The 26,009-nt window shown below is 37.6% G+C and overlaps 3 protein-coding genes across 10 annotated transcripts; all 3 read right to left on the bottom strand.

Moving 5' to 3' along the window:
• Positions 1-104: 104 nt before the first annotated feature.
• elf2a (E74-like factor 2a (ets domain transcription factor)) lies at positions 105-7,072 on the bottom strand. 4 transcript variants are annotated; one of them, XM_084133469.1, is made up of 9 exons: positions 6,729-7,072; positions 5,612-5,758; positions 4,677-4,872; positions 2,746-2,838; positions 2,516-2,611; positions 2,220-2,303; positions 1,948-2,140; positions 1,563-1,850; positions 105-1,455 (listed from the first exon to the last, which is right to left on the bottom strand). In XM_084133469.1, the coding sequence occupies exons 2-9, from the start codon at positions 5,684-5,686 to the stop codon at positions 912-914; spliced, it is 1,569 nt and encodes a 522-aa protein (XP_083989595.1). In that variant the 5' UTR covers positions 5,687-5,758; positions 6,729-7,072; the 3' UTR covers positions 105-911. The 4 variants fall into 4 exon arrangements, with proteins under 4 accessions (XP_083989595.1, XP_083989596.1, XP_083989597.1 ...); XM_084133470.1 differs by having other exon boundaries at positions 2,220-2,300; XM_084133471.1 differs by lacking the exons at positions 4,677-4,872; positions 5,612-5,758; positions 6,729-7,072 and adding an exon at positions 3,876-3,947.
• Positions 7,073-8,294: 1,222 nt separating this feature from the next.
• Positions 8,295-20,773, bottom strand: mgarpa (mitochondria localized glutamic acid rich protein a). 5 transcript variants are annotated; one of them, XM_084132872.1, is made up of 8 exons: positions 20,608-20,773; positions 17,254-17,354; positions 17,069-17,174; positions 16,420-16,437; positions 13,526-13,861; positions 10,573-11,751; positions 10,273-10,323; positions 8,295-9,689 (listed from the first exon to the last, which is right to left on the bottom strand). In XM_084132872.1, the coding sequence occupies exons 1-7, from the start codon at positions 20,687-20,689 to the stop codon at positions 10,304-10,306; spliced, it is 1,842 nt and encodes a 613-aa protein (XP_083988998.1). In that variant the 5' UTR covers positions 20,690-20,773; the 3' UTR covers positions 8,295-9,689; positions 10,273-10,303. The 5 variants fall into 5 exon arrangements, with proteins under 5 accessions (XP_083988998.1, XP_083988999.1, XP_083988996.1 ...); XM_084132873.1 differs by having other exon boundaries at positions 8,295-9,684; XM_084132870.1 differs by having other exon boundaries at positions 10,580-11,751.
• Positions 20,774-24,550: 3,777 nt separating this feature from the next.
• Positions 24,551-25,712, bottom strand: ndufc1 (NADH:ubiquinone oxidoreductase subunit C1). Its single transcript, XM_084133262.1, has 4 exons — positions 25,554-25,712; positions 24,997-25,100; positions 24,836-24,908; positions 24,551-24,656 (listed from the first exon to the last, which is right to left on the bottom strand). The coding sequence occupies exons 1-3, from the start codon at positions 25,597-25,599 to the stop codon at positions 24,849-24,851; spliced, it is 210 nt and encodes a 69-aa protein (XP_083989388.1). The 5' UTR covers positions 25,600-25,712; the 3' UTR covers positions 24,551-24,656; positions 24,836-24,848.
• Between the last annotated feature and the right edge of the window lie 297 nt (positions 25,713-26,009).

Genomic DNA, 26,009 nt, shown 5'->3' with positions numbered 1-26,009 from the left:
GATATTGTCAGATTTTCCATGACTGTGGGAACCCTGTGAGGACTAATGAACAAAAGCACATTTTACACATTAATGAAAGAAAGAAAAAGATCCTTTGAGCCAGCTGTTTGCATAATTCTCTATATTTAAATCTACTTGGATACATTTTTGGGGTAAGAATACGACAAAATATATGCTTCATATATTGAATTTTCAACATACTGTATCAGACATTCTTTCCCTTTTTTGTACACATGAAAAACAAAACATAAAAAGCAGTGGAAACCACAAAGCGATAAATGCACAGAAAGGAAATTATTTTAAAAAGTCTGAGATAACAGAAAAAAAAAAGAAGATTTAAATGTCCTTCAGAAAACAGTTTCTTTTAAACTGTACAAAAAAAAAAAACTTCCTGGTACAAAATATAAAAAATAAATCATATTTACACAAAGCACAATCAATTACTTTTAGTAATGACTTAATAGGAAAAGCAGACCTAAGGCTGCTTGTTTTATTTATCATTAACTACCGCAAAGGTACATCTATGCACAGATTCTTTTATGATCCAAATTAACAGGTGATCAAAACGAGCATCTTGGCTGTTTCTCTTCACCCATGACTTGCTCTCAAACTTTAGCACCAAGTGAGGTTCGTTCCTACAGCATTGCAGCACAGATGGTCGGCTATAACGAAGCATGATTTGAACAGATTATTATAAGAAAAAGAAAGAAAAAAGGCCTTCCAAAATCTAAACCAGATTTGAGGCTACACATGGTGGTTATAGTGTAGGGAGTGAACAAGCGTCTCAGCTGTAGTGCTGGTTTCATCTGTTTCACAGAAGACAGCCAGTCTTTACGTCACTCATTTCATTTGTATCTGTGTCACAAGTGTTGATGTCGGTTCCTGTGAGTGCAGTGACATTTGATGTTTGCTCAGCTCTGTGTGGTCGTGGGGTTTGTCTGTGTGCTCGGCATGTTTCCTGCAGCACTGTTAACTGTCTGATCCAAGGAAACCTCAGGAGATTCAACCTTAATAATAGTCACATCCTGTAAAGACATTGCTGGCTGTACGTTCGGCACCATGGTCACCCCTGGCTGCGAGGTCACCATGGTTACAGGAGCTGTGGAGGTGGATGTGGTGATGTTGGAGGGGATGGCGAGCTTCAAGACTTGGGTGTTGCTGGTAGGCACAGTGACGGGGGAGAACGTGCTCAGAGTGATGGGAGTGCCGGGTTTTCCGGGCATGGTGGGAAGGGTGATGAGCTGCAAGGTGATTCTTTCACCGCTTTGCCCCTGGGCAGGCACTAGCGTTGGCACGGCCTGAAGAACCATTTTGCCAGCGCTGTTACCTCCAGTGACAGAGTTGGGCATGGAGAGGATGGATGAGCGGACGGAGGGTGAGTTAACAGTTACTGTTGAGAATTTCTGACCCTGTGTCGTCATGAGAACAGGAACCTGCATGGCCAGCCTCATTGTCCTGGAAACAAACAACAACAAAAAACATTGTGATAGGTGCGGTTGTAAGCAGTAAGGCCCTACTATTAGCAGCTGAAAGGTTCAAATTTAGACGTTTTGATACCATACCCAGGGGCTGTTGCTGTGTTTTCTGGTGACTGTTGCACGGTCATAAAGGCATCTTGTCCTGAGGATAGATTGATGATTTTAGATACAGCAGCAGAGGGAGAGACTGGCGTCCCTTTGCCTTTCAGATTGCTGCGATTGGAGGCGGCTGGGGTTTCTCGCTTTCCCTCGTCAATGCTGTCGTCCATATTGTCATCATCTATGAAAACAATGTCTTTGGGCATCTCCTTAAACTGGTACACAAGTCTTTGGCCTTCCACTTTTGATAAAATGCCCCGTTGGTAGTAATACCTACACACACACACACACACACACAAAAAAAAATAATTCAAGACAAGACTGCTGGAACAATTGATTAAATAAATCTAAATAACAGACAAAACATTACCTAAGCGCTCTCCCCATTGTCTCATAGTTCATGTCAGGTTTATTCTTATGTCTGCCCCATAATTTAGACACAGCTTTGGAGTCCACAAGCTTGAATATGCCCTTCTCCTTCTGAGTCCACTTAATGTACTTGGGACAGGTTTCCTTGTCCTGCAGAAGGTCCAACAGGAACTCCCACAGGTAAGTAGTTGAGCCTGTAAGACTCAAGACTTAAAATTTGTGGCACCAGGAAAAAATATTCTCTTGCATAATTAAACAAACAGAAACACTCACCCTTGCTGTCTTTTGATTTTCTCTTATAGACCAGATCCAAAGAACCATCACAGCAATTTCGTGGAGTTCTGGGTTTTCGTCCTGCTGGTGAAGATCACACAAAACAAATGAATCTCTTCTAGACAATTACAGTTTTCAATTGTAATTAAGAAATTGAGCTGAAAGTGCACTTTACGCACTTTAACACTTCAAATGCAAAGTACTAGAGTACGCAGCAATAAACAAAAACTTGCATTAATTTCCCAACGTTGCTATAGTTAATTGTCGTAAAGGAGTAAAAGAAAACTGTGGTTCACCTCTCTTCTTCTTCTTCAGTAAATCCGCCTCCTGCAGGACAACAGATCCCATTTCCTCAGTTCTCACTTCCACCTCCATCTCAGACAAAAGCTCCTCTGCAGAGAAAGAGAGACAAATGTGATTTACAGATGTGTTAAGTAGTAATTTGTTAAGTTAGGACAGCACAAAAAGCCTAAGAACAAATAAGATATGAGGTACATGTTACCGTGAACACGCTTTAATCACACACCTGTACTGCGATCCCCCTGCAAGCTGGATGGTGAATCCATGTGGAGCAGAGCTTCGGCTGCCTCGATAGTTTTATCATGCACTGAGACCTCCACTAAGAAAGAGGAAAAAAGTTTTCTGTTTTCCAAGTTTGTCAATAAAAAATAAAAAAGCAGATTCTGATACAAACAAACAAATAAATGCCATACATACGATCATTTAACATGTTCTAAACAATACAAAAGCCTTTTAGAATTTAAGGTTGTAGTGTAAAAACAGATGCTAAAAACTAATACAGAAGATTTGAAATTGAGCTTGCTTTTAATTAAAATAGCATTCTTTGTTCATAAATATTCTCATGTACATAAACTCATAAAATTGGCGGTACAGGCAAAATATATTTGCATTTCGATGTGTTCATTGGCTACACCGCAGCTTACGAATCAATCAATGCTACGCGCTGATTGGCCAGGCGTCCTGTCACTCAACGCCTATACACTTCCGCCCTAAACTTCAACAACAAGCGTATTTTTAATCAAATGTGATATATTTCACTTAGCGAAAGTCTTTAAATAGCTCTATACATCACAGAAAATAAGTCGAAACGTTATTTGTTTATAAAACCACACGGTTTCTACGTTGTTGTATACAACAATCTCAAGCAAATCAAATAAAAACAAAAGCAGTCAATTCAAATTTCTTGCATGTCGCTTTTAATGGTCAAAAAGCATAACCGCACCCGTTATACTTCAAAAATATCCCGCAACAAAACTGTTTATTATCGTCTGCGTTAATATACAATCAAAACAATAAAGAACAGAACCGTTAGCTGATTTAAACCATCAGATCGTACAAATATTAAACTGCTACTATTAAAACATTTTTAGCTCCACGCTTTACCACAAATCCCTTTCAAACAGTAAATCATGTTATAAACAATATATCAGATAACGTGGCCAAGACGCAAAAAAGAAAACAAACGCACTTCCTGGTTTCTGACAACCACCATCAATCCTCTAGAATAAATCATAACTCCAACCGACTTTAAACAAACAGTAATAAATACACACAACACCAATACCACATGTTACTCTACGAACACAAAATAAAAGTGTCGCTAAAACGAAATAGCAAGAAATTATTTAATATTACTTAAACTTGGCGCACGGGATAACGACAGCTCTTCACTTCCTGGTTGTCAAGCGCTTTTGCATCCTTCACTTTAGCAAGAGTCCAGCGCTCATTACCTAAAATCACGTGATACACTCTTGTGATGAGTTATGGGTTTTTTTTATTATCATTATTGTTTATAAGCTTTGCAGAGTAAATCGAACTGGTGTTCAGATACATTGTGAAACGGAGTAGTCTTACCAGCTGCTGCAGACTTCTTGACATAAAAATGACTAATAATATCTGCACCATGTATCTCTTCATCTCCGGTTACAAAGACTACACTGCCTTTCTATGCTCCCTTTCTGCTTTTCAAAAAAAGGTCAATACTATACTGGGCAGTTAATATTGTATTTCATATCCCTGAGCACAGAAAATATATTATAAAATCATTATTTACATCCAGCTTAATGTTTGTGCAATCTAGCCTTCCTTTTTTTTCCTACGCAAATTCTTCTTTGTGAAGCAAAAGCTTTGTTGTTTTTTCTTCTAATTTGTGTCTTTTATAACTTTTACAAACCACCACAAGATGTCTCTCTTTAGCTGTTCCTGCTGTTGAAAGAAAACTGGAAAAAACAATAGGCGCATTTGGGAAATCGATCTAAAATTACCAGTCCATGCAATCATATTTTTCTGGGTTTTCAGAATTAGGTCTATTGTTCAGTTAGGCAAAAAACAAGACCACCTTTTGACCCTCAGATTGGTCTTCCAAGCAGATATATATCACAACATTTTCCTTCCATGGAAATATGATCCTCTGTGAACTGTGGAAATACTGCTCACCTGCTGCCATCTCCTGCAACTCAGTCTCCACAACTTGTTCCTCAGCCACATCCTGCACCAGGTATGTATTCTGATCGTCATAGACTAGCACCTGTGCAGCATAGCACTGCTCCAAATCGGCACTATTCACCTGCTCCACTATCACTGCAGGACAGTGCTTTTCTCCGTCAGGCTCCACTCCATCAGGACAAACCTCCTGGCAAAAAAAACGACAACAATAAACACCATGAGTTGCCTTAAAATGCCTATTTTTAATGTGCATTTTAGTTCACGCTTTAAGCCAGAGACACACCAGGCCGACGATCTGCCGTTTTTTTGAGTGACAGCCGACTTGTGTTCCGCACTGTTGGCTCTAGTCGGACGCCGTCTGTTTTTTTTTTTTTAAGGCCGTTTCAGCCTGTAGAATCGGCGTCGGGCCATCAGTGAGAGAGAGAACTCTGATTGGCTGTTCAGTTTAGTGAATGAGTCAGTGCACGAGAATAATAGCAAAACCGCGAGCAAAGAACTCAAGACGGCATAGACAGAAGGCTGTTGTAATTTTACATCATCTTACCTGAGTGTTCCTGGGCGAATATTTTAATAATAACATGAGACAGAAATAAAGAAAGTGATCAGCATGATTGATATTCAAAACGGTGAGCACGTGCTGCTTTGTTTACGGTTTGTATATCTGCAGCCTGCAGTTTAGGGCCTGTTTCCCTTTTTAAATGACGAATATAAACAAATTTATCAGTAGAAATAGATGGATATCTCCTTTACATGCAGGTGCAGAACACACGGGCTAGCTGTAGTCCTTTCGGTGTGTTCAAGTGCAGCTTTTTTGCCCCAATGCAAGGCGGCAACACAGTCGGCTTTCATCAGCGCTAGTTCTTTGGCGTCAGTTTGGTGTGCCCCTACCTTAAATTGCAATTCTAATATGAGTGAGCAGACTTCACCTGCTGTGCTTCCTCATCTCCAGTGACATACTCCAATATATTCCCTCCTCCATCTACTATCACCACAGAGGTCATGACTCATTCCTCTGTGTCAGAACCGAACTTATCCACTGTGCCTCTACTGATGACCTTGAGTGATGTCACAGCCTGAGAAAAGAAAACAGCCATTAGTGAATGCAGGATGCAACATTATGAAATTAAAATGAACAAAGCTCCTAAAGGCATTTGCCCTTTTCAATCATGTGATAACTTCCTATCATATTATGCCTTTTCAGTTGGCATGGGAAAAAAAACCCTTATTATTCTTACAAAGATCACGAGCAGAGCTTCAGGCTTAAAAAAAAAACACACACGCACACATGCAGAAGCAAAACAAGAAAACAGAAGAGGCCTGTATCCTGTTGGCATCCTGTTCTATGTCCCTTTTGCTTATCCCACATAAAACACTCTAAATTTGAAGAAATTGAAGAGAGAACTAAGATGATTACTAACTATGAATGACCAAAGTTACTTCAGCAAACCCCTCACCTTACACAAAAGTGAAAATGTAATGTTAATCTGGTTCTTCGTGAGGCTTCTTAAGCATTCAGTTTTAAACTCTATGCATCAATAGGAATCAAGCAAAACTGCAAAATAGGCAAAGGCGACAATAGATAAATCAAAGAGGAAACGTTTACATTAAAATTCCTGCTTAGTGTACGGCTTAATTTTGCTCGTCTGTGTTATCCTTTATCATAGTTTTCCGTCAAGCATGACATGTCAACTCTGAGTCTCTGACACTTGACTGATAGACACTGACAGACTAAATGCGCGCCAGGAGGCTGCTATTATTGCCATTAAAACAGCGCTAACATTCTCCATATTGTATCAACTGATTTATCAACAAGGAGGTGCCAAAATGTAAATAATAACCGTTTAAAGAAAAAACAATACAAACAAATGATGAACTTTTACAAAAACTGTATCTAACACGAATAATTAGATCGGTAAACAAACAGCTTGCTGTATAAACAGCCACACTAAAACAAACTAACGTTACCAACCTTCTGATGAAGTCTAAACGAATTAACTTTAACCTCTAATGTATGTATTGATGAAAAAATATGAAATTTCTCACCGTTTGTGGTGATTTCTTGTCGCTTGGTGAACCTCAAGACAGTCGAATACACCCTGTCATAAGGTTAGCATGCTAACCTTGCTAATGACAGATTGACTGGCTGATGTTAAAGCTGGTCAACTTGTGCGAACTGCTCGCTGATAAAGCGCACGCATGCAGGCGATAGACAAATGTCTATTTAGTCGATGTAAAATACAAAAAGTATGAGTTTTGGAAGGCTGCGTTACTGTAGTAGGCAATGTTTTGCGTAGCTGGTTTCGGGCCTCCCGTTAGCAGGATCTGACTGACGAACTGCGCACTGTGCGCAGCAACCGTACGTGACGTCACATACACCCTTGTCAGGTGGCGCGCGCGCTTAAATTAAATAAATATAGTGACCATGACACAAGTTAACTATACAATCACACCAAATAATATCACAATAATATTTTTAAGTCAGTGTGCAGATTATATGTAATACAATAATGTAGGCTAGTCTATGAGTACAGTACGTGTCGTCTCATATTGTTATAGGAAAATAATGCAATTTTCGGTCCATTTTATTTCGCTTTACAAATTTGCTTCCACAAATTCAGTGGTTCAAATTCGACAGAAAATTCAACATTTCACATCCGGGAACGGCAGGAATATCAGTAGATTGTCGATTGATAATCTCCAAAACTGTTAGTCGACCTCACCAGTGGGGTTGTAGGCTATCTGGGCTATAGTAGATATTGGAACAGGTAACGTAAGACTCTTATGTCCGCTTACGGAAAATATGAACGCAAAGTTTCACGCTGAGCGATTCCCAGTGAAATACTGGCATAAAGTTGGCTTGACACTGGATATTCTATATTCACACATTTATGACTCGTTTCCACCGAGCGGTATGGTACGGTACGGTACAGTACAGTACGGTACGCAATTATGGTAATCTACTGATATTCCTGCGGTTCCAGGAAGTCAAATGTTGAATTTTCTGTCGAATTTGAGCCACTGAATTTGTGGGAGCGAATTTGTAAAGCGGAATAAAATGGACCAAAAATTGCCTGTCGAATTTTATAGGTTAACTAAATTAATATTTTGGAAGTGAAATCTGAAAGGTGAATATGGATTACATTTTTTAATGAAAACGTGTGAAATGTTTTGAATTGAAATATTCACAGCTTAAATATACAACTATGTTGAATTTCAGCCCATAAAAATGCAAGCCCTAAAAATACAATGCATAAAAATGCATGCAGGGTTAATGCAATGCATATTTTTTTCCAAGTAGTGCAATTCAACAAGCTTTATTGTTTCAAAAACATCTGTCATTATTTTACTTCCATACTAATTATATTTCAAACAATGCAGCACAGCCTTACATTGTGGCTTTGATACCTTCAAAATATATATTATAGTTATTGGAAAAGCAATCACTGCTGTCGTAACCTTATACAAATTCTTATCACTGTCCTCGAAGATCCTTGTCCTGAATTTACCAAAATTGGGTCTTTCTCAGATCCAACATATTAACAGAACTGTACAGTGCCTGATAATCAAATCTCATACTCTTGATCTTAGTCACACACAATCACACTAAAATGTGTTTTAACCCTTTATTTTTCTTTGATATACAGGAACAGTACATTCACAGTTTAAAAACCCCAGTTTAGGGCCTACAGTGAAAGTTGAAACCTCAAAACGGCACAAGAATATTACATCCCTAACCCTTAAAACAAAGACAAAAGAACCTGTGAACACACCCTTTATGATACGGAAACATAATTCACATTATTCCCTCACATTCACATTATTAAGTTGTAATGTTACTCATAATACTCAAGGTCCCTTTTCAAACATGTAAAGAAATAAAAGACAAAACTGTTAGGGCAATTGTTAAGTATCTTTTTGTGTATTTATCTGACCTTAAATTCCCTTGTGGATCAATTTAGTACGTCTATCTATCAGTCTAAAATTTGAATGAGAGGAGGTTAGCATCTAATCAAATCAAATTAGAATCAAATATGATACTGAAGGTAACAGAAAGTGTAACTTTGGCATAACAGGTTTGGGGACATTGCTTTTGACACAACAATGAAATAACTTTATTATGCACTTGTCAAGCAACAGGTTTTATAATCACTGGTTTGATGATGATGATGACTGACTGACTCTGATGGATCAATACAACAAACTAAGAGAGAAGAGGAAAACAAAGACAAAGGATGCAGCAGTGTGATTTGCCTTTTGGCCTTTAGAAATTAATTATGGAATTCTGACTTGGCATGGCATAATATTTTATTGCTTATTTTGAGAAATGCAATCCGTTTGTCAGTTGTTTTCAGACCTAGTCATATAACATTGTAAATGCAAGCTGGTTACGAATACTGGTTACTGGAAATGTGTAAAAAGAACACTGTCATTTTAAGCTGAGGTAGAAAGGTACAAATCAAATTTAGTGTATGTTCATAAATAATGCAAATGGAAAAATAGCATAGATTGAAGATAGAGGACAACCTGAAGTTTAACCAGAAAACTGGTGGCCCAGCATGCAGGTATGGCAGTGTTTGTGGTAAATTTGTAGCCTTGCTGGTATAGTAACTATTGACACTGCAATTCATACTAATGTGAGGTTTGAGGTAGGGTTAACTATAGTATAGGCTTCAATGTGCAGTTGACTCAAAAAGAGTAGAGTTCCATGTATAAAGGCTAAAAAGATCGGTCACAGCATTTAATGCATATTATAATTGTCAAGAAACCTGTATCTCTCATATCAGAGAGGAGTGAATGTTCACATGAAGTAACCACGTTTCAGTGGAAAGAGAGGTGTACTTAGAGCAGAGTGGGAAGGTAACAGCATTCTGGGTCCGGTGTTAGCATTACTGAAATTGTTGGTGGGCTCAATGTGGACGCAGGCAATAGGGAAGTGGGAAGGCACATCACTAATTCTTTATCAGGGAACCGGTTTACTATCCCAGGACATCTGACTCTACTAAACTGAGAAAAAGACAAAAGAAACCAAAAAGTCGTCATGTCAATGTACACTATCATTCAAAATCTTGGGATTGGAAAATATCTTAAAAAGATAAGTCTTTTTATTTGATCAAAAACACAGTAAGAACCATAATATTGTTACAGTTTAAAATAACTGTCTTCCATTTCAATATATTTAATAAAATGTAATTTATTTCTGTGATGGCAAATCTGAATTTACTCCAATCTTCAGTGTCACGTGATCCTTCAGAAATCATACCAATATGCTAATTTGGTGCTCAAGAAACATTTCTTATTATCATCAATGTTGAAAACAATTGTGCTTCTTAATGTTTTTTTTAATACTGTGATCCGTTTTACTTAAGATTTTTTTTTTGTTTACTAGAAAGTTCACAATTTTAGCACTTGTTTGAATTAAAAAATTTCTTGTAACAATGTAAAGGTCTTAACTGTTACTTTTGATCACATGTAATGCATTCTTGCTGAATAAATTGGATATCTATAAAAAAATTTACTGACCCAAACATTTGAACACACACACAAACTATATATATATATATATATAAAGATTTCCACAATACATTACCTTTTTTAGTTGCTGCTAATACATCTGCACTTTAAGCAAATGGCGCTTGCCCTATGAATGAAATAAAAGATTAACATTTAGATCATAAAAAGGAGGTTACAATGTGCATCATGAGCATTTATTAAAAATACATGTATTGGATGTCTTCACATACTATATAAAAAACTTTGTATTCACCACTTTCTCTTTTGAATCACTATTCAGCTAGTTTCAGGTCAAGTTTTGGTTAAACTACATTTTTGCTATCATCATGATTTAGTTAACTAGTTAACTCAGCATTGCATTGTTAAACCAGATTACCTGTTACCTGGCCCGATGGCTCTTCGTCATCATCAGGGGCTGGGATGATTCTGCCAGTCATGGGGGACACACCAAGCACCAGGGGCTTCTTTTCTGTTTTGGGACCTCCCTCCAAGACAACCACTATGAAGTCTCGTTTGGGGTCTTCCAAAGCATCAGGTGCGCTTGATGTTTCAGCTGGAGAAACCTCCTCTGCCACCACTGTGCTCACAACATCTGGTTCAGCCACTCTTTCTGTAACATCCACAGCCGGACTTGCTGCTTCTTCCTCAACCACACGTACTGAAATCTCCACAACTGCACTTTCTGCAATCACCTCTGAACATGCCTTCACTTCCTCACCTTCTTGTGCTTCTAGGACGACTGCTGGAACGACCTCTTCTGCTACTGTGACTGCAGGTGTTTCCTCAGCATCTTCAGTTAGCAAGAAAACTGGCACCTCTTCTGGAACAGGTGCTACATGCATCTCTGGTACCGGTTCAACTGGTGCCTCCTCTGTCACTGGGTCAACCAGTACTTCCTCTTCTATCACAGGGACATCAGATGCCTCTTCTGAGGATACTGGTGAATCAACTGGTGTCTCCTCTGCTGCTGGAGCCTCTTCAATCACTGCAGTAACCGGTGGCTCCTCTACAACTGGGGAAACTGGTGCTTCTTCTACCACTGCAGCAACAAATACTTCTGCTACTGGTGAATCAACTGGTGTCTCCTCTGCTACCACTGTAGTAACAGGTGGCTCCTCTACAACTGGGGGAACTGGTGCTTCTTCCACTGGAGCAACAAATACTTCTGCTACTGGTGAATCAACTGGTGTCTCCTCTGCTGCTGGAGCCTCTTCAATCACTGCAGTAACAGGTGGCTCCTCTACAACTGGGGAAACTGGTGCTTCTTCTGTCACTGGAGCAACAGACACTTCCTCTGCTACAGCAGCATCTGGTGCCTCTTCTGCTACTAGTGACACTGGTTCCTCTTCCATCACTGGAGCAACGGGTGCCAGCTCTGTTATTGGTTCACTTTCCACATTATCTGTTGAAGACACCTCAGTGGGCTTCTCTGGTACAGCTTCAACTGGTACGTCTTCTACAGCTACAGACACCACAGGAAGAACATCGACCACAGAAGCAGCAGCCAGCTCTACCGTTTCTGCATCTACTGGGCTGACCGACTCTGACGGAGCCACTGCAAGACACAATCAAGCCATCCAATAATCATACAAAAAAACAGACATCAGATGTTTGAGGTGACAAAATAATTATTTAGAAGATTTAGTTTAAATACTCTTTTTTATAAATAATTATATTGCATTGTGTGTAGTTTAAAACAGCAGATGGATCTAGATGCAGACACAATGGGAAAGATAGAAGTGAGACTACTAAAAGTGGAGTGCAGAGGTTCATCCTCACTACAGTAGAGATAGATCTAACAGCACAGATCTGTACAATCAAGTACATTAATAAATGATCTATGGTGTGTATATTTCACAGAATGTCAGAGATTTTCAACAAGAATCATAATGCGTGTAACACCATGCAGCTCCATTTAGGAGTTTCCGCATTATTCAAAACATGCAGTACATGAAGAGGCTTTACTGCCAAATATCACATAGAAAAGGACACACCACAAGTTTGATCACCACAAAAATGAAGATGTGAAACTTCTAACATGGATGGATTTTTGCATTTAGGGACTATAATGTACAGCATCAGGACACCAATGATCTTTTCGCTAAATTCAGCTTTTTAAAACATTACTTTTAAAATAGAGGATGAACTTGCCAATGTTTAACGTGTAATATTTCAGTTTGTAAATGGAGTTTTCAGAAAAAATTAAACACAGAGAATATCTTTTTGATATTTATCCATAATTTTATTAAATAGCTTCGAAATCCCTTATTCATTTTTATTACACGAATGCATTTTTTCCAAGAAAACGAGCAATTTCATTGAATCACACACATACTTGAGCTCCTTGGTAAGTTACTGAGTTCCTTGTCAGATCAGTCATACAGAGGAATATAAAGAGAAAACTAATACAGAAACACAGCTGGCCTAGTTGCTAGGGAGCAAAAGACTCACAGATTTCACAATATTAACTGGCGTGTACCAACTAAGTGATATCTGGCAGAGAAGCACATGTTTGGACAAATCCAAAAATCAATAACTGCACTGTTAAAGTTATTACAGAACAAATAACAACATACAGCAGTACATTTGCAGCTTTTCTGTGTCTTTGCGTGCAGTTGTGCCTCAAAGAAGAGGTAAGGCAGGACAGAAGTTAAAAGTGACAGGAGGCTGGCTCAGATATTTAGAGGTTGAGAAGACAGAGAGTGAAACTGAGTGTAAGAAACAAGAACAGAGTAGATAGTCTAAAGTCACTGGAATGTTTGGTCACAGATGTAACAAAAAGCAGCAACTTTGGATTCTCACAGTGGTTTCAACAGATATCATTATATAAGTTCATTAATATAATTTAAATATTCCAGCAAACTCCAGGAATATAATGAAAATATACACAATCAGCTGTGTGCTGTTTAGTGGGATTCAATTATTGCACCGCAAGGATCAAATCCTGTTCTATAACTCGCCAACGGGAACAGAGGAAGTACAGTACGATGAGGACTATACAATAAATCACATCCACTATCATTCAGTTAATGTCACTGAGCTCCTTACAACTTCAGTTAATGACTAAAGAATCTAATTGGAAGGGAGGAAAACTGAGGATAAATCTAGCAAGTCTCTAAAATTGTTCAAGTGTCATGTTTTGTTCTTTCTTGAGATTTGACAAGGATGACATGTTCGTTTAAGTGAGACAGTGACCATTTTGCTATATAGGACATTTAAATCTTCTGTTTCTTGTGTGTGTAGGTGAGTGTTTGAGTACCCATGAGCCATTCAGGCCTCTGTACTAGTAGCCTCAGCTACTGCCTCCTCTTGGGAGGCTTCTGGCGTACCGTTGCTCTCTGACACCGTCTCTTCAGCTTGGATGACCGGAGTAACAACAGCCTCAGCCGCTGCCTCAACTTCCTCTGCAACCTTCTGTACTTCCTCTGCCACCGCTGCCACCTCCTCTGCCGTCTCAGCAACAACCCCCGCCACCTCAGCAACCACCTCTGCAGTCTCTGCGACCATCTCGGCAACCTCTTCCACAACGGTCTCAAGGGTTCCCGTCTCCTCTCCAGTGGCCTTGGCTGTTTCCAGCAAGACCTCAGGAGCTTCAGCAGCTACATCCTCCTCGGCTGCGCTCTCTACGCTTTCTGCCACCTCTCCTTCCTCTGCACCAGCTTCTTCTAAACAGACAACAAAGAAGGAAAAATTAAGCATCAAGCTACGTTTCCATTTCTTTTAGCATTCTTCTAGTTTATTTTGAATCTCACATAGAAATTACCAGGTCATATTTATCCCCAAAAATAAAAATAAAAGGATATGAAATTATATTTTGCCTAAAGAAAATGAAACCTATTTTAAGACTATTGAGATTGTTTTACATTTTTTTTTATGACAATTAAGAATATTTTGCAAGCAAAATCTCAAGAAAATAAGATTATTTTTTATTTTTGTATTTATCATTACGGTAGAGTAATTCAAATCTTCCTGCCCAGACACAATGATTTTTTCTTAATCTATATAAAAAAAATTACACATTAAATAAATTCATTTCAATTAATACTACCATGATATGTTTTTACAAATTAGATAATTGCATTTTCTCTCAATTTATTATTTATATAATAAATAATTATTTAAATATTAAATAAAAATTCTAATGAATAACATTTTCCTTAGGTAATTAGTTGCAATTAGCACAATTTTCAATACAGATTTTTCATTTATAAATATAGAGAAGTAATAGAGCTTGCAAAATAGCAATACCTAGACATTAATACCTGGACATTTATTGACAGTTTTTGTAAGTTGGTACTATAGTTCACAATATCTATGATGACTTCCGTATATTAATAAATGAAAAATCTGTGATGAAAATTATACTAATTGCAACTAATTATTCAAGGAAAAGTTTTAATATGAATAATTTTTTAGTAACGTGAGAATTTTTTTATTATTTATTATTTTAATAATTGTTTCATTATAAAAATAATAATGATAAAAAAGTAATTATTTCATATGTAAATAAAGTATGTCATTGTAGTATTAGTTGAACTGAATTTAATTTATGCTAATTTCCTAGGAACATTTGCATAGCTAAGAACATTTACTTTGTCACCATGCCTTTCTCATGCGCACAACATCCATCTTACCAACCTGGAAAACCTAATCAGAAGGGTATAAAAGGAATATAAATCCAGCTTTGTCAAAATCACTCACAACATAAATCACTGAAGGCAGCATGCAAAACCCAAGAATGAGGAGGGAGGGTGTAAAGAGAAATTGAACAGAAAAAATAAGGAGAAAGGGGCTAGGAGGACAAGTGAGGAGAAGGAATACAAAGATGGCTGAGCCTTACCATCTCTTCAAAGCTAGCAGTACCAGCAACTCTGTGAATTCCAGCAACACAGAATGACAAGCAAAGGGCTTTGTTGTGCGTGTTTAATAAGTTAACCCACAGAGGGAAGCTTTCTTTTACATGTCTTTCACCAATTTCTACTGTATTACACCACAATAATCATTTTAAATAAGGGTTTCTAAGTCAATGGAATGAAGAGGAACTTAAAAAGACAAATAGCAGGACTCATAATGACAATAACTCAGGAGAGAATCATCCAAAAAGTCCTGACTGAAGACTATAGGTGCCCAGCCCCGACTCTCCAAATTAGTTTACTCTGGAAAGAGTCAGAACAAAGACACAGTTAGGAAAGTAAGGAAAGAGATTAGTTAAGAGTTTTGAGTTCGTTGTTCAATATCATGATTTCATAGTTCTGTTTTGGCATTTGAAAGACTGTAGTATGTGTATGTGACCACAGTAGCAGAAGACCACTGTGCTCAGTGCTATTGGCTGGCAAGTCTTTCTAGACTGGACTGCAGTGAGTAATAGAGGATCACAGGTAAATAAGTAGGGAAAGAGGGTCGTGAGAGAGAATGGGAGTGCACAGGGGTGCAGACGGATCATATAAATGCTTTATTCAAGAGGAGAGTGACACAGTGTCAAAGAGAACGATACCCAGTTCTGATTAACAGGCTTTCTGACAAATAGGATCAGGGGATCAGGTGGGTTAGAAGGGTAGGACATGAGAACAACAACTCAATCCAATCTCAACGACACCAAGAAAAAAATATGCAGCACTTCATCAAAACCAATAAATGAGGCCTTTTTAGCTCACTTTTCTGGTTTTCTATTTGAAGTTTGTTGAACTGATGAAGTTCTAGGTTCTCAATAAACAAGAATTTTGTTTTTGCAGTTTAGCTATGAGATAATCTACCCATATCTGTCCATTGTAGTGCCATTATAGGATATTTGTAAAACTTAAAAATTAAGTTGATCCTATTTGGCATAGAGCAAATATTAATCAGATCAGGTCATAATCTATGTGCCAAGAATATAATCTTTGTCCAGTGTTTTGCAGCTATCAGCCAATAAGATATCAGGATCGATTTAACGGGAGGAGACGAGGGCGCTAGGGGGCGACATCATTTAGTTACCCTCTGAGTCTGACCCTCGGAAACCAAGGCTATAATACATTTCCAGATTACTCATAAATAACTCCCAAACATACTTGTTATGCAGCAGTTCAGACCATGCAAGTTAAAGCACAAGTTGGTTTTAGCAAAACATACTAAATGGATCCCACTGGTTTTAAGACAAACAGATGTGTTACATAGACATTTAAGTCAATTTAAATATCAAAGTTATTTATTATGGTACAAAAAAAAAGATCACATATAAACTCACCATCACCATTCTCCCCACCTAAAAAGAACAACAAAAACATGAAATGTTACATTTTAATCTGAAATCTGAACCTGCTGTATAAAGCTTTCTGTCAACAGTCACTTTATTAGACCGCATAACACATTATGTCCTCTTATTTAAAATACCTGAATGAGAGAGAGTGTTTTATTGCTGCTGTCATTTAGATAAGACTGTTTAATAGTGCTTTGGCTCAGATGCAGGAATGTTAGAGAAGCTTGGATATGATACAGTTATTCAATGTGGTAGAAGTGGTTTTGGCAAGACTGAAATGTGTACTAAGATGGCAACATGTCTTTTGTTGTGGTTGTAATTATGTGTTGGAAGGGCAGCAATAAATTATTTATTAGCATCTGAGGTAGATCTTGTAGATACTTGCAGAAGATAAGCTGACAATTAAGATCAGCAATCCTGATGCCACTGACTTTTAGGGTTACTATCAGTGATGTGTGAAAAGCATTGGTTTGCTGCAACAAAATGCCAAAGATTATCTATGTTACCTTATGCCTGTATCTTTCACCATTCATGCACCCTAGATTTAAAACTATTCATCTGAATATTAAAAGTGACATTGGCTGAAGTTACAATGCTGAAAGCAGAACTGACACTGTGAAAACAAAACCAGACTTACTCTTGGGTGGCCATGGTTTGGGTTTCCACTCAGACTTGGGACGAGCATTAATTTCAGAAACACGGTCAGCAAAGCGTTCTTTGTCTGTTACAACTGTTTTGTAAACCTATCATAGAATTCAAAAAGATATTAATTCAACAAATTTATGATCTGACATCAATGGTTTGAGCTTTAACCATACTTACATATGCCAAGGAACCGGCGAAGGCTCCACCACAGAGGACGGCGTACAGTATATTCTCGCCGGAGCCACCAGGAACTGATGACATGAGCCTCCGTGGAACCACTGCATAGAGAACAAAGGAGTAAGGGAACGATTTTGGATCAACATATTAGTTGAGGCAACGATTACGGTCTCATTTCGAGAGCTGTGTCCTCCACAGGTCGCATTTGTCGGCCACATTTCTCTAACTCGCTCTCTCTCTAATAGAGTTTTAATAGTGTAGGCTAATAGAACTAAAATATTATTTGTATTTAAGAGTTAATGTTTTAGTTAAAGTGCCTGGCACAGAGATTGACCTCCATGACAGTAATATGGAGGTCCTGAGCTGCTTCCTGCACAGTAGGTCACTGCCTGATTGGATTCTTGTCAATGGTTTTAGGTACCTATAAATGGTTTTAGGTACCTATAAATATGCCTGTCAGCATTCATCTGGATTTTTAAACATTAACTGCATCAGAAATCGCATCCTAATTGGCGAAAAATAATATGTGACAAAAGTAGTATGTCCGAAATTCACAGTACTCATAAAAGAGAAGGCAAAAAGTACACGGATGACCCACTTCTTCCGATGAGATTCTGAAGTGTGCATATGACACTTTACTATCCCATGAGGCCACAGGAGAGGATTTGTGAATGGCAGTGACAACTGACGCTGAAAGGACACAGCCATTGTTTTATTGCATTTCCATGACTTTAAATTCAGTAACTCTCTATATAGAAGTTTATCTCCAACAGTTATGTTTATATAACATATGTATTGGTCAATGATTATTCTAAATGTATAAAGAGAATTATGCATTATTTGTCTATTTTCTTACATAGATAATTGTTTAATAACCAAATATATAATTGAATGACTATCTTAGTACAGACAGTTCCTTGTCCTAAAAAAAGTTTGAGAACTCCTGGGAAAAAAAGGAGCCTTTTTTCAGGATTCTCTTCAATATTCTCATTAAGATAATCCAGTCACTTGTGCCCAGCTAGAGTAAATGGGTTCTAGACACCTCTGTGTTATTTATACCAACTAATCTGTTAATCTTTCCTAGGAGTCAAAGGGTGAAGCAAACAGAAAGTGAGACATGCTTAGTTAGACCACTGGGAACCAACTTGAGTTTTTCAATGTCAGATGTTGATTAGGCCTAATATCTAGGTTGCCAATGGCCAATATAATACCTATATTTACATAAAACAATTTAACAACAGCAAATAAGACACAACTGCTGAAATTAAACAAACATGTATTTCACACAATAAATATTTTCACAATATGGTCGTCTCAGTCTTATATTGACACCTAGTGGTGTGGAATAGGATGCAGCATCAAACAAAACAAAACAAAAGGCTTTCAGTTACAGATGCTACTAGAAATGCCCTTTTTTTGTCCGTATTATTTTAACAATAGGCCTGCTATATTAAAAGGATAGTTCTCCATTTACAACATAATCATCATTTACTCAACTTAATGTTAGTTGAAAGCATGACCTGTTTTCTTAAAATATCTATCCTGCAAATCACCCTCCAAAAAAGATTAAACACAGCTTGATACTGGAACGGTTGAGCGGACAAGAATTAAAATGAAAGGCTTTAAGCAAGTGGTGTCTGACAAGTGTAGGCCTACCGTCCAGCCGTTAATGGCTATTTGAGGAGATATTTAGTGGGTAGGACAGACACTCTTATTCAATCTATGCTTATGTTGCTTTTTTCAACAGATTTTCATGATGTAATATACATCCTAACCTAGATTTTCACATACATTGATTCATCTAATACAGTCAAGCAACAACAAGGGCAGACAAGTGTCTTGCTTTAAGAATGTCTGCTTGTTTATTTAAACAACTAGGGTTTCCCAACAGGGGTCTATGAGCCCTCCTGGAGTACATAAAGTGGGGGGTCTGTGAGTTTAAAATGCAAGTGCTAAATTCAATACAATAATAATAAAAGCATAAATGTTTAAAAGACTAACATAGGGGTTTGGGTGACAAAAAAAAAGTAGAAAACACTGAACCCTGAGGCAATCATTAATTCGGAATAGCATACCAGCACTAGCAAATTCTACTTGATGAAGTAGTATCTAATAAATACGTACTAGTCACAATTGGAATACATAGCTGATATCTGAATGATAGATCTCCATAGAAGTCAATGGCAAAAAGTTGTGTACTAGCATTACTAGTAACAATGAAATGGTTCATAGTCACTACTGAAATAAGTATCTAAATTAGTAATACTAATAGTAGGCTATATATTTAATAGGTACTAGTATCTACACTGAAAAAGACTTGAAACTATTCTCAGAAATTTACAGAGCCCCTAAAGGGACATTGAGGAGGGGAAAAAAATTAAATGGTAGAAAATAATAAGTCAATGCTTTTGTGTTCTCTCTTAAATGTTTTACGTTCCCCTGAGTTCTTTGCAAACAAACGCAACGTTTCTCTGGGGAACGCAAAAAAACTAAATAATACTAGTGCCTGATGGAATTGATACTAGTAGGATACAAATATTTCTTTATTATTAATTGTTAGAACGGCTTGCCATAGGGTACAGAGCCACTGAGTTCCATAGGTCCGCGTGCATGAGTCTATAGCTCGACCACGTACACAATCACGTGATCTATACGTGAAACACAGAACACCCTTAGAACACTGAAGGTCAAAAATCAAGCAGAGTATGAATACTTAAACCAAAAATAAAAATTCAAACGATTCCCTATTACGCAAGTTCGTGTTTCATAATCCATTTAAAGTGACGACGGAATGAATTTGACAGACATTATTCGAATCATATTCAAGAGTCCACAACTAACCTAACTTTTCACAACGTTTAAAATGCAGTGATAGTTCGTACATTTTGAATTATAAATCTGTGCATTATGAATATTACTGCAGATTTGCAGTGCCCAAGATGGCTACATGATTCTTATGTGCTTGGTGCCAGGCTGCGGTTTTCGATGTGTACATTGTGTTCCCTGTAAATGACACGGCGGACATGTGTTAGTAGTAGTAGGAGGCGTGTGACCTCTGACTGGCAATAAAATTTGACAATTATCTCAAAAGCCATTTAAAAAAAAAAAGTGAAGTACCAATAGGTTCCGACTGACCTTCATGTCCCCTTAACCCTAAACTATGTCATCGGGCCAAACAATTGTACATCATGATACAAATCTGCTCAAACACATTTTTAATGTAAACTAAAGTCGAAATGCGTGAAATAACAAAATTAGCAGATCGCGAAAGCCCAAAACACAACAAATACACTGCAAATGATATGACTAATAGATATAAACAAAACTTAACGAGACAGATAAGACGGTCCTCACCATCTCTATAGAGGTGAGCACGGTTGATGGACAGTCGTGCCAGAGGTCCACACCTCTGCCAGGATGCTCTGCACGCAAACATGGTCCAAACTGCCACTGCCAAGCGAGGAAAGCAGCGTGAGAGTCCAATGGAGGCGCAATGAATGACTGTGTGACAGTGCGGAGATACTTGGAGGGGGAGGAGTGAACTTGAGGGGAGGAGAAAACGCTCATCGAATCCTGCCTCTGGATTCACTGGCACGATGGCCTTAAAGAAATTAAGTAACATGTATTTACTCAAATGCTTTTTAACCACATGCGTATCGGCTTAATTTATGTTACAGACATTTCTTTAAAAAAAATCGCAAAATCACTGGAATTTAAGTTCCACAGACTGACACCCGTTAACGGTACCAGCAAACACAGAACAACTCCCCTTAAAGGGATAGTTCACCCAAAAATTTAAATTAGCCCATGATTTACTCACCCTCAACAAGTCATCCTAGCTGTATGACATTCTTCTTTCAGATTAATACAATCTGAGTTATATTAAAAAATGTCCTGGCTCTTCCAAGCTTTATAATGGCAGTGAATGGCCGGTTTCTGTTTTAAGTCCATAAAAGTGCATCCATCCATGATAAAAATGCTCCACTCGGCTCCGGGGGGTTAATAAAGTCTAAAGTAAAACTAAAAGACTAAAACAACTAGCTTCCGGCAGACGGTCTACGCAACTCGACTTATGCCAAAAGAGTAACACTTGACGATGTATGACATGTAGATTTCCTTCTAAAAAATTCTCATTTTAGAATAAAAAACCGAATACATGACTGGTGTTTTGTTTTGCTCTATCCTCTGCACTTCCACGTTCGTCAATACGTCGTGCGTCAGGTCAAGTGTTACTCTTCCACCGTAAATCGATGCATACAGCCGTCTGTCGGGAGCTAGTTATTTAGTCGATAAAGTTTTAAATATGGATATTTTTCTTACACAAACGCATCGCTTCGCTTCAGAAGGCCCGCCGGAGCCGTGTGGAGCACTTTTATCATGGATGGATGGATGCACATTTATGGACTTAAAACAGAAACATTATAAAGCTTGGAAGAGCCAGGACATTTTTCAATATAACTCTGATTGTATTCATCTGAAAGAAGAATCTTATATACACATAGGATGGCTTGAGGGTGAGTAAATCATGGGGTAATTTTCATTTTTGGGTGAACTATCCCTTTAAGTTAGTAGGCTATATGGTTTTTGTTTATTTTCATCCCAATTCTTATCTTCCAAGAACATTCACATGGAGATTTAAGTGACAACCTAAGAATCAATACATTGTCTAATGTTTTTTTTTCAAGGTTTTATAACCGAAAACTGTTCCCAGAATGTACTATCGGTTAGCTCCTTTAGAATGTTTATTATACTATTCTGTTTAATAGTATGTCTAAGTACACAATGTACTTAGCTGTGTGTTGAAAAGCATTTGAAACTATTGAACACAACATTCTTTTAAATAGACTCAAAAATTATGTTGGCATTAGTGGAATTGCATTAGCATGGTTTAAATCATACTTATCTGACCGCTATCAGTTTGTAGCAGTAAATGAAGAGATGTCTTATTGATCAAAAGTTCAGTATGGTATACCACAAGGCTCAGTACTAGGACCGTTGCTGTTCACCCTGTACATGCTACCCTTGGGAGATATCATTAGGAAGCATGGCATTAGTTTTTACTGTTATGTTGATGATACTCAGCTCTATATTTCTTCACACCCTGACGAAACTTACCAATTCACAAAATTAACGGAATGCATAGCTGATATAAAAAACTTGATGACTAGCAATTTCCTTTTACTTAATTCTGAAAAAACAGAGATTCTAATTATTGGACAAAAACTTCTTCACGTAATAACCTAGAATACTGTCTAACACTTGATGGCTGCTCTGTCAAGTCTTCGTCGTCGGTTAGGAACCTGGGTGTGCTCTTTGATACCAATCTTTCATTTAAAAGTCACGTGTCTAGAATCTGTAAAACCGCATTTTTCCATCTTAAAAATATATCTAAATGACGTCATATGCTCTCAATGACAAATGCGGAACAATTAGTTCATGTATTCATGACATCAAGGCTAGATTATTGTAATGCTCTACTGCGCGGTTGCCCTGCATGCTTAATAAACAAACTACAGCTGGTCCAAAACGCAGCAGCTAGAGTTCTTACCAGAACCAGGAAGTATGACCATATTAGCCCGGTTCTGTCAACACTGCATTGGCTCCCTATTAAACATCGTATACATTTTAAAATATTGCTGATTACTTACAAAGCACTAAATGGTTTAGCTCCCCAGTACTTGAGCAAGCTCTTAACGGATTATAGTTTATTGCGATCTCAAAATTACGGCCAGTTGATAATACCTAGAATATCAAAATTGACTGCTGGCGGTAGATCCTTTTCCTATTTAGCACCAAAACTTTGGAACAGTCTTCCTAACATTGGCCGTGAAGCAGACAGTCAGTTCAACTGTCTAGTTTAAATCTAAATCTTTAAATCAGTTCAAATCTAGACTAAAAACACATCTCTTTGACCTAGCATACACATAACACATTATAGACTTCTATAATTCAATGTTAGGCTGCATAGATTAGGTTAGCCTGAACCGGGAACACTTCCCATAAATCCTGATGTACTTGTTGGTGTCTATGCTAATATTAGTCTCTCTGTTTATCCAGAGGTTTAGTGCAGTCCGCCAGATCCAGGATGTATCCAGATCTGATGAAGGACCTGCGCCTGGACACGTCGACAACGCAGTCCTTAAGTGTCAACTAGTCTCTCCCCTGTGAAGGCCTCCTTCCCTTCTCTTCAAACGTTGTCGGGATAATTCCGGTTCACATGGCTACATCCATTTGGCTACAGGATAAAAATTCTGTATTATAAATTTTAAGGCCAGACAAATATTTTGTTGAGGGTTGGTTTGTAAAGAAGGACTAGACACCTGCGCACATATATATTCAAACGCACATACCTATAGACTAAACAAGTAATACGCATGTGCACATGCCATCAGTGTTCTCACAGGTTTGCGTTTTTAAAGTTTGCGCAGAGAGAACTTAAAGGTTTTCTGTTAGAACGGTGTCGTGTTAGCAGCCCCTAAGTTAATAACTAATGATCGTTGCGACTGAAGAGAATCAATCAAAACTAACTTTAGCTGGACAATAACTTTATTCTAGAGCTGCTGTAAAGCCAAAACAACCAATGTTACCTTAATTTCCCATTATCACTGTAAAGCTGCTTTGAAACAATCTATGTTGTTAAAAGCTCTATATAAATGAAGGTGACTTGACTTGACTACGGAGTAATAAAACAAGACACTGTCCAAAGCTCTGTGGCCTATTAATTAGTAAACTATAATGAGATCTTGGCAAAAAAGATTTACCATTACACCTAACATACTTGCTGTTTTGTGTCTGACATCTTGCTTCTCCTGGCCACATTAATCTAATTGACTCCATATACGGTCTTAAAAATTGAATTTTGGGATATCACTGGTTTGATGCCACTGAATGCTGTCTTCAAAAATCCCATGCTTTGTAAACAACTGACAATGGCATTTACCTAATTCGGACACTTAAGCCTGGTTTCATAGGCAGGGCTTAGATTAAGACAGGATTAGACCTTAGTTCAATTAGGACATTTAAGTACCTTTTATAAATGTGCATTTTAAGATATGTCAATGCAAGTTGCTTTCAGTTAAAACAGCTAAAACATGCATTAAAGTCTGGGACTAGACTCAAACCTTGTCTGTGAAACCAGGGGACAATTTGAAAGAATGATTCTGTAATTGTTTTGCTTATAAACCACATCATTACATTGAACTGAAGGGAACAAAGGGAAGCCATATATATTGAATATAATATTTATATCTCTACAACTCATGTTCGCTGGAGCCAGGAGAGAGTGACTAGAGGCAAGTTATATATACACAACTTTATTTAACATTATTGTACATCATTCAATAGCAGAGGAACATCGAAACAGGAAAAACAGAAGATCCATGAAGCACAGAGCAATCAATGCCCTAAAAAGGGAAAAAAAACAATGACTATTACTTCATTAGCATGGCATCATCTCATGTAAATACAGATCAATTAGCAGGTATGTTATTTAGTTTATATATATATATATAAACTACCGCTTTGGTTTCACAAGGTTTCCAATCTCACACCGAATAAGGAAATGGTACTGTTTTTTACTTACATAGCCTTGTGAATTACTCTAACCCATTCCTTGTTTTGTACTCATGCACATCAGTGCTGTGTTGCTTGAACAGCTGGTGGGGAACAGAGAGGGTGTTTAGGAAACTTAAAAACAGGTGTAAGTTTGTGTGCATGTATGAGAGATCATTTAAATGGAGTTACCAGTGCCCACAAGACAGCTGTACTTCCAAATGCCAGTCCTACTCTCAGCATGTTTGGCTTGGAGGGATCAGGTTTGGATGCTGTATAAGCATTTCTGCTAACCACTGAAAAAGAGAGAAAAGCGATCATCAAAACAATCTATATTTAATGCAGTCTGTTTTTTTAGACAGTTTTAGTATCTGTTATATCTAAGTTGTTAGTTTGTATATGAATGGATTTATTAACAAGAAGACAAAAACAAAATTTGTGAAAACAAATCTTTGTCCTTTGCTTGTAATTCACCAACACCTGAAAAAGCCCATATCATTAAGACATACTAGACTGCATATATATATATATATATATATATATATATATATATATATATGGACATTATAAATGTGCACATACATACATGAGTTGTAACTAATGCATTGGCTGCTGTGTTGCTAGTCTGGCTAAGCTAAGAAAGGTCAGGCCATACTCCTTTGCTAAGATAAGGCGAGTGAACAAATTTACCAAGGAAATGTACTGGGACTATAATGTGCGCCAAATATAATTCGCATTGCCGTACTCACTCTTATTGACAGCTGAAGTCCTCAACAATAACCGGCCGAGAAGCATTTTGACGGTGTTTCTCTACGAGACAAAATTCGATCTTTGCTCGATTGTCTTTCCTTCCTGCAGCCAGGACTGGATGACCTAGTGGCACGTAGAGTCATCGATCGCCAATGAAAGACTCATTCACCTCCATACTGTTTTTTGTGCTTGGAACAAAGTATACAGCAGTATACAAAAATATACAAATGTATACACAAATGTGCCAGAGTGAACACAACAACCATTAATTGATTAAAAACTTTATTTCATGAAAAATATTAAGTCCTCTCTGTAACTGACATTTGGCTTTGACCCTGACAATTTCTTTTTGTGTATGTGAAATTTTCCCAAAACAATAATAATAATAAAAAAAACTTTAATAACTTGAATATAAAAAATATATATATTACATCTTTAAATAAAAATAATTATTG

This window comes from Abramis brama (assembly GCF_963993115.1).
Source record: "Abramis brama genome assembly, chromosome: 13".
In the NCBI taxonomy this organism is placed as follows: Eukaryota; Metazoa; Chordata; class Actinopteri; order Cypriniformes; family Leuciscidae; genus Abramis; species Abramis brama.
Note: the sequence above shows the minus strand (reverse complement) of the source record. Positions and strands in the feature narration are given on the sequence as shown.